This window comes from Thunnus maccoyii, chromosome 18 (assembly GCF_910596095.1).
Source record: "Thunnus maccoyii chromosome 18, fThuMac1.1, whole genome shotgun sequence".
NCBI lineage: Eukaryota > Metazoa > Chordata > Actinopteri > Scombriformes > Scombridae > Thunnus > Thunnus maccoyii.
In genome coordinates this window covers 29,161,542-29,170,732 of record NC_056550.1, presented here as the reverse complement: position 1 = coordinate 29,170,732, position 9,191 = coordinate 29,161,542, and the positions used below count along the sequence as shown (strand labels likewise).

The 9,191-nt window shown below is 41.8% G+C and overlaps 1 protein-coding gene across 1 annotated transcript; it reads left to right on the top strand.

Annotated features, from left to right (window-relative positions):
- Window positions 1–773: 773 nt before the first annotated feature.
- On the top strand, window positions 774–8,448 carry si:dkey-225f5.4. Its single transcript, XM_042391586.1, has 9 exons — window positions 774–849; window positions 1,266–1,362; window positions 2,713–2,836; window positions 3,468–3,625; window positions 4,200–4,342; window positions 4,422–4,605; window positions 5,973–6,112; window positions 7,344–7,506; window positions 8,165–8,448. Exons 1-9 carry the CDS (start codon window positions 806–808, stop codon window positions 8,228–8,230), a joined length of 1,119 nt encoding a protein of 372 aa, XP_042247520.1. The 5' UTR covers window positions 774–805; the 3' UTR covers window positions 8,231–8,448.
- The last annotated feature ends 743 nt before the right edge of the window (window positions 8,449–9,191 follow it).

Below are 9,191 nucleotides of genomic sequence, written 5' to 3'. Positions count from 1 at the left end.
TTTTGTTGTTGGGATACAATTTTAGAGGAAAATTGGGTGGTCAAGGTGGTTTGGGATGGTGAGGAGCAAAATATCCGACTGGATCAACCAAACCAAGGGAAGTATGACTGGATCAATTCACACTTGCTGCAAAGATCAGTATATGAACCTGCAGCAGAGACCTGGTAGACCAACCTCAGCTGTAGATGTGGCAAATTTAACTTAGCAACAGACATTTTTAATAATTGTATGTGTGCTTCTAATTCTTTAAAAAAGTTTTTAAAAAATGAGTCTATGATCTGAAGAAAATATAAGAAATAATTTCTCTACATGTGTGATATGTGATAACAGCTTACAGCACAATGTGCTATGTCCACACAATACTTTCACAAAGTGCAGTAAAAGATCCTTAAGAAGTGTTTGTCTACAGTTTGCATTTAGATGTAGAAATACAGAATAATAGAGAGGTCAAAGATTTTTGAGATAACAGAGATGTGGGTACAATATCTTAATTTATCAATTATTAAAAATGTCTGTTCCTCAGTTAGACACTGATATATTCAGTATATATACAATACAGTGCACGTATAGTATAGTATACGTACAATATGTCCAAAAAATATGATTTTTTTTTCATTTTTTAAGACAATTTTATTATTTATTTTTGTATTTAAATGTCTAATTTAATGTTCTGTGTGCAGTTTTCGCTGCCAAATCATGTGTTTCATGTTGTTTTAAAATTTTGTCAATAAAGTTTTTTTTTTTTAATCCACGATTGGCTCAACGAGCAAAAACGTCATCACAAACCGGCCAATCAGATCGCCCGATGTACCGCGGATATTTGAAAACAGAAATGGCTGAAGTCCGAGCGTAAGTCTGTTTAAAACACTTATAACGTTTCTGTTAACGGCAGCTGGCTTCAGAAAAAAAACGCCTTAACGTGATTAATGTAGTTGAGATTCGCATTATTAATCACAGACGATATTTAATTCAAACTCAAACGGCTAAAGACGCGAAAGTGAACGTTGGTGCAGTCTGTTAGCAAGGTGGCTAATGCTAACTGTTGTTGTTACAGTCTTATCTGCTGACGGTCAGAAATACAAGAATTATAAACACCCGAACCCTTTTTAACTTCTTTTCTCTACATATTTTCTTCAATATTATGTTTTTTACGCGCTGCAAGTAGCATCTCATCCAGTTATTTGTTGTTCCGTGTGTTAGTATTTAATACTGACGAGCTGTAAACTGTGTTGTTGTTGTTGTTTGTGTGTGTGTGTGTGTGTCAGTGTTCTGCAGCGCTGTGATCCCGCTCTGCTGGATCCATGTGGAGACTCTGAGCAGCCAGACTGTGCTGAAGCGGCCAAGGTGTTCCTCTACCTCACGGTCTGTTTATATCCAGTGTTTTAATGTGAACAGTCAGTTAAAGGAAAAGTTCACAGTTTTTCCAGTGTGTCTTAAAACAACAGTCAGTTGCACAGATGACCAGTGAGAGAGGTTTTCCTCCTGGGCTCTGTTCCCGAGAGCAGGTTTAACAAACTCTGAGTATGTTCACTCTGAGTTAAGTGTGTGTGTGTGTGTGTGTGATACTATGAGTCACCATGGCAACAGGTAAATAACAGGCAGAGCCTCCATTTTAATCCAGTGGATGTAGAGATATTAATGCATGTGTATGTGGTCGATGCAATAAGTTAAAACAATAAAGTTTTATTCAGTGTCGTCCAATAATTCATCATTTATCAGACTTACATTTGCTTAATGATGATAAACTGTGTATCAGGCTGCAGCTACATTACATTTTAAATATATTTGTTGAAAACACAGGAAGCAGCAACTGAGGATGAAAAATATAGTTAAAGATTTAAAACTAGATCAAAGACACAGAGACGTGACTGTAGCTCACAGTCTGATCAATAATAATGTGTTTGATGATTTGCATCGAGGTTTAAATACAGCAGATATGAAATGTTTAGACGTCTGTTTGTATCTCGGCTCACTCAGAAACATTAACATATAATCTCCAATATTACAGGAATGATGTTCCATCAGTGGACCAATCAGAGATCATTATTCATTGATCCGACGTGTCTGAAGCTTCATACTGATTGTTTAAATTTAAACTGAGATGAAACATTATGTGTAATAAAGATTAGAGGTCAGCAGCTGCTCTAACAAACTGACTCAGAGTTATAACAGAAGGACGTGAAGAGGTTTGATTCTGAGCTGAGGATCAATTCACGCTGTGGAATATTTGAACTGCTGCTCAAAGAAACGACTGACGCATAAAAACTTTAGAAAGTCCTGAGTAACGAACTAACATCCAACCAGGATTTAGATTCTGACAGTAAAGCTCCGCTAATGAACGATTGATACGAGCTGAGAGGAGACGGAGAGAAACTCAGAAAACCTGCCACACACAGAGTCAGTTACCATGGTAACCGACCCAGAGTTTAAGTTATCTCCCTTTCTGGAACTGAAGATCCAGAGTCTTCCTGAAACTGTGTGTGTGTGTGTGTGTGTGTGTGTCTGTGTGTGTCTGTGTGTGTGTGTGTGTGTGTGTGTGTGTCTGTGTGTGTGTGTGTGTGTGTGTGTGTCTGTGTGTGTGTGTGTGTGTGTGTCTGTGTGTGTGTGTGTGTGTGTGTGTGTCTGTGTGTGTGTGTGTGTGTGTGTCTGTGTGTGTGTGTCTGTGTGTGTGTGTGTGTGTCTGTGTGTGTGTGTGTGTGTGTGTGTGTGTAGGACAGCCGGCGTTTGCAGAAGGTTCTGTTGCGTCAGCTGTTTGTTCTGGACTCCATGATGTCTCTACTGGAGGATCTGGAGTCTGCCCAGCAACTGCTGACGCTGCCCTGCCCCCCCCAGCCCGGTAAACATCTGGCCTCATCTCTTACAGCTCTCTGACCTTTGTTCCAACAAACTCTCTTAATGTCACAAACTCTTTATAAATCTCTGGTTTCAGCCTGATGAACGTTCCTGAGACCTGCTCTGCTCCGTTTTTGGACGAGTTTCATTCACAGAAATGTTCCCAAAGAGTGAAAAGAAGAATCAGAAACCAGCGGACATATTGATCATTGATTAGTAGTTCTATTAGAGGAGCTGAAACTATCAGAAGACATGAATCCATCAGAGCAGCACAGTGACAGAAACACAGAGGGAGCGAAACGTCTGCGTGACTAATCTGACCGTCAGAGATATTACAGCTACAGTAGCTGATGTTACACTGTCGGCATGATGCTGGACAGGATTAACTCTGTTTTAGTTTAGATTTTATTTTTATCACATTTAAACATTTAAACTCTAATTTAATTCAGATTGAAGACGTTATGATTCTGAGTCAAACGAGTTTCTGTTTATTAAATCTGTTCACGACTCGTACGAGAGTTTTAACCTCAGAGAAGAAAACTGATGAATGCTGCAGGATTTCTGCATGTTTATACCTGTGTGTGTGTGTGTGTGTGTGTGTGTGTGTGTGTGTGTGTGTGTGTGTGTGTGTGCAGAGGGCGGGGCTCGTGGCAGGTGGAAGGCTCTGAAGATGGAGTGCAGGGTGGAGGTGGAGGAGACGGAGGCTCTGCTCAGATCTCTGCAGGACCGAATCCAACAAATACACAACAGACGACACACACTCACACAGCTGATCCAACAGATACACAACAAGGTACACACACACACACACACACACACACACAAACACAGCTGATCCAACAGATACACAACAAGGTACACACACACACACACACACACACACAAACACAGCTGATCCAACAGATACACAACAAGGTACACACACTCACACACACGGAATAAAGTTAGGAACACTTTTGTAAATTGTCTTCTGGTGTCCTCATCTCCTCTCCTCGCCTCCTCGTCTCCCCTCCTTGCCTCCATGCCTCCTCTCCTCATCTCCTTACCTCCTTGTCTCCTCTCCTTGTGTCCTCTCCTTGCCTTCTTGCCTCCTCTCCTCGTCTCCTCTCCTCGTCTCCTTACCTCCTCGTCTCCTCGTCTCCTTACCTCCTTGTCTCCTCTCCTTGCCTCCTTGCCTCCTCTCCTCGCCTCCTCGTCTCCTTACCTCCTCGTCTCCTCTCCTTGCCTCCTCGTCTCCTCTCCTTGCCTCCTTGTCTCCTCTCCTTGCCTCCATACCTCCTCTCCTCATCTCCTTACCTCCTTGTCTCCTTGCCTCCTCTCATCGTCTCCTCTTCTCGCCTCCTCTCCTCGCCTCCTCTGTCCTTCAGAGACAGCAGAGTGAACAGCTGGATGAGTCTCTCCAGAAGGCCCAGAATGCACTGCAGGTGTGTGACCGTCAGCTGACCCAGCTGAGGGCGGAGTCTGAGGCGGCGCTCGGTCACCTGGTCAGCTGGCAGCGTCTCAGAGACAAGTGAGTGTCATCAGGTCACATGTCTGTCGTCCAGGCGATCTGATTGGTCGCTAACGCGCCTTCCTGTCCGGTGTGTCAGGCTGCAGGTGTTCATCTCCGCTGCGCAGGACGTCGTGCAGATCAACCTGCTGTCCTTCAACCAATCAGAGCTGTGTGTGGAGCTGAGGACCCGCCCCTCCTCTGATCATAACGTGTCGTCCAATGAGCTTGTACCGCTGAAGCTGTCCGTCACCTGGAGCCACGACGACCGCTTCAGACTGCAGGTAACGTCCAGGTGAACCAACCAGGTCGACTTCCTGTTAAAGTTCCAGTTAGTTGCTATGGCAATACTAGTGGTTGCTAGGTGGTTGCAGTTCATTGTTAATCGTCGCCACCTGCGGAGGACCGCTGCCGCCATGTTTCATCATGTCTCATCTTGATTGTTGAATAGCGGCTACGTTTCTAAAGCTCAAATTAAAACATCCACACCTGCGCACAACCCTGCAGGAAGCTGCTGCATCGCTGTTATTAATCTTATAGATACATGACATCATCACTTCAAAAACAAACGTACACACTGGCCACGATCTTTAGGACACGAGGCGCTGGTGCTCATGGGAAATGTAGTCTTCATTCCAGGAAACACTACTGCTTTTGTAACTTTAAACTTTAAGTTGCGGTTTTGTTGCAGATGGTCTGGTTTGTAAAACGATCCGTCAACAACACATTTTACTAATTTATAGAAAATAATCATAATTTAAATCACAGTGAGATTATTGGACAGAAAAATCACAATCAGATATTTTCCTCAAGTGCTTTTTTTAAAATAAACTTTATTTACAGTTTTCAATTTTACTTTTCCCCCAGTAGTTCAGCCCTGAAAAGCTCTAATATGATTGGCTGAGCACAAATCACATGTTTATGACTCTGTTCAGATGTTTTAGTCAGAGCTGATGTTTTTGTGTTGATGGATCATCGCTGAGGTCACAAAAATAACAACAACAACAATATCAGATGATAAACGGGGATCATACAGTTATTAGTTAAGCTTCTAAATAAGGACGTGGCTTCTGGTCCAGATTCCTCCACGTCAATAGTCTGTTTATTGTTGGTATTGATCGAGCGAGATCATGTGAGCAAATTATTTAAAAACGGTTTGGGTTAAAACACTAAAATGCAGTAAAAGTGTCCAGTTTAACGGCAGTAAAATGTCGGTTAGTGGTCTCGAACAGTCCTCTCCCGCTGCTTCTGCGACTTCTTGCCACTGAAGACCAGTCCAGGACCAACAAGCTTCTGGACTACCAGACCAGAGTCCCGCTCTGTGCTCCTCCATAAATGTCAGACAAATGTGGAACTTCCTGGTCTCTCTGTTGACCCCCCCCCCCCCCGTCGCTGTAGTTGCTCTCCTCCATGTTTGCTGTTAGCGGGCTGTGATTGATGACGACAGGCGACGTGTGATCTGAGCGTTGTCACACAGCCAGACAGCAGATCTGATATAAAACATCAGGTTTAGTTTGTTTCTTTCTGTGAAAACATTTGATCTGAGTCACCCGTTATCTGATGTGACGCTGCGGCGGCTGCAGACTGCACATTTCTAACTGCTGGTCGACTGATCAGCTGTTGGTCTCAGACGCTCTCTGTGTGTCTGCAGGTGTTCGAGGGGACGGCAGGTGTGGTGGACGACTGCGTATCGGGCCGTCGCTCTGAGCTGAGCGCCGCCCTGCTGGACGTGATGCAGGGATACGTGGGCCAGGCGGACCTGCTGTGTGAGATCCAGGCGCTGAGATCCAGGTGAACACAGACCTCTGATCAACAATCAATAATCAGCTGTCGGCCGGTCATGAGGAGCTGACTTCATGTTATCTGAACCTGCAGCTCTTAAATGTGTGTCAGGGGAAATGTTTTCAAGTGAAGAGAGCAGTTCAACTTATAATGGAAGAACATTTACTGGTTAAAAATACTCCCACTGAACACAACGTTACGTAACAACGTCACAACATCTCCACAACGTTACTTAACGTCACAACATCTCCACAACGTTACTTAACAACATCTCCACAACGTTACTTAACAACGTCACAACATCTCCACAACGTTATGTAACAGCGTCACAACATCTCCACAACGTTACGTAACAACGTCACAACATCTCCACAACGTTATGTAACAGCGTCACAACATCTCCACAACGTTACTTAACAACGTCACAACATCTCCACAACGTTACTTAACAACGTCACAACATCTCCACAACATTACTTAACAACGTCACAACATCTCCACAACATTACTTAACAACGTCACAACATCTCCACAACGTTACTTAACAACGTCACAACATCTCCACAACATTACTTAACGTCACAACATCTCCACAACGTTACTTAACAACGTCACAACATCTCCACAACGTTACTTAACAACGTCACAACATCTTCACAACGTTATGTAACAACGTCACAACATCTCCACAACATTACTTAACGTCACAACATCTCCACAACGTTACTTAACGTCACAACATCTCCACAACGTTACTTAACAACGTCACAACATCTCCACAACGTTACTTAACGTCACAACATCTCCACAACATTACTTAACGTCACAACATCTCCACAACGTTACTTAACAACGTCACAACATCTCCACAACGTTACTTAACGTCACAACATCTCCACAACGTTACTTAACAACGTCACAACATCTCCACAACGTTACTTAACGTCACAACATCTCAACAACGTTACTTAACAACGTCACATCTTCACAACGTTATGTAACAACGTCACAACATCTCCACAACGTTACGTAACAGCGTCACAACATCTCCACAACGTTTTTGCAGAGTCCCAGTTAGTTTCCAACCTGCTGCTGTTTCTGGATTTAAACTGATTCATTTATCTATTAGGTTCCATTGAAGAGTCCATTCACAAAATATTAAATGTAATGTGTGTGTGTGTGTGTGTGTGTGTGTGTGTGTGTGTGTGTGTGTGTGTGTGTGTGTTTGTGTGTGTGTCAGTTTCCCCATCGACTGGCGTCCTGCTCAGCGTCTGCTGGTCTACTTGAAGACGGCGTCGCTGGTGTGTCACCTGGAGGTGGAGGAGGGTTACCCACACAGCGGGCGAGCTCGCCTGCAGTCGGTCCGCAGAAACGGACAACCTGTGGACACGTCTGGACTGATGGTAACAAATCATATATAAATATATATATCTATAAAATAATAAAACCTGCAGCTGTCTGTCTGACTGCGTCTGTATCTCAGCAACAATCAGGTGGATTATTATTAAGTTTTATTTAGATATATCGCCTTCAGGATGAATCGTTGACTTTTCCTCCATCTGGTCTTTTTAACTTTTTAACTTGTTTATGACCAAATCCCATCAGCCTCACAGAGCTGTTAGCCCGACTGCTGCACTGAATGATTATTTTCATTATATTAATCTGACCATTATGTTAATAGATGAATCGTTAGTCCATAAAAACACAAGCTGATGTCATCAAATGTCTTATTTTGTTTGACCAACAGTCTAAAACCCCCAAATATTAAATGTACATTGTTGCTTTTCTTGGTTTTACATTAAATTCTCACATTTTAGAGCCTCGAACAGACGAATGTTTCACGTTATTAGTGTAAAAATAATAATAATATGGATTTAACTGATTATTCAATTATCAAAATAGTTTAACTGACTGAATCAACTAATGTGTTTTGTCTGTAATTCACTAGTTTATTACGTCCAGATAACTTTACAACCTTTGTCTCAAAATATTACAACTTAATTCTTGAAATCTCAGACTCGGTAATAAAAGTGAAGTAATTTGTCTCTTCTTGTCTTTCAGCCTCCTAAAACTGACCTCCGTCTGACTGACTGGTTGATTTTCCTCTGCAGCAGTTCGCTCATCTGACTGTTTTCATCTCACTTTACTTCCTGTTTATCCCACTAGATGTCAGTGTCTCACCTGTTTATTCCCCCATGTTCACCTTCATGTAACCAGCAGATATTATACAGTAACACATGTGTGGCCTCAGCTGTTAAAATAATGTTTTATTTCATCTTCCTGTTTTTGATATTAAACGTGTGTCAGTCTGTTAATGTTGTAAATTAAACATAAATGAAAACAGTCTCAGTCTTTGACGTCTGGGTTTCTTCCTGCAGTGCTGCTGTTTGGCCACTAGGAGGCAGCGTGTCTCCTTCCCGTCTGCCGCCTCCTCCCAGCATGCATCTCTCTGCTTCCTACTGTACACTGTGACATAACACACACATGTACACGTGCACATATAAACTCCTCTCATGCAGGTCCGAAGCAGCTTTCAAGGATTTTTCATTCAATCTAAAATGATGAAGGAACATGTGACTCGCTGATAATCAGATTTATCAGCTTTGATACAAACACAACGTTTGTTATTAGATTCGTTGTCGGTTTGGATCCAAACATGAAGACAAATACAGAAAATCAGCAGAATGATCCTTTAAGAAAACAAACAAAAAAACAAAGTAGGTGTAAATATTTAGTAACATCTCATTAGTGTTAATTAACTGATGAGTTAATCAGCAACACTGATGTAACGAGAAGTTTGAACTTACAAACAGCTGAAAACAACCAGGTATAAAAATCCAGTTTACCTCTGAAATCTTATTATTGTACTGATTTGATTTTATGAATATTTATTATTATTGATTTATTGTCTAAATTTAATCGTTTCAGATAAAAGTTAAAAGTCTGAAAATGGGGAAGTTATTGGATTCTTTTACTCCTCTTTTTATTTTTCAATAATAAATCTGATGTTTTTATGATTCCTGTAATTATTTTATTAACTATATTTGTTGTCGAACGTTTTGTTCTAAATAAATAAAGTTATATAACT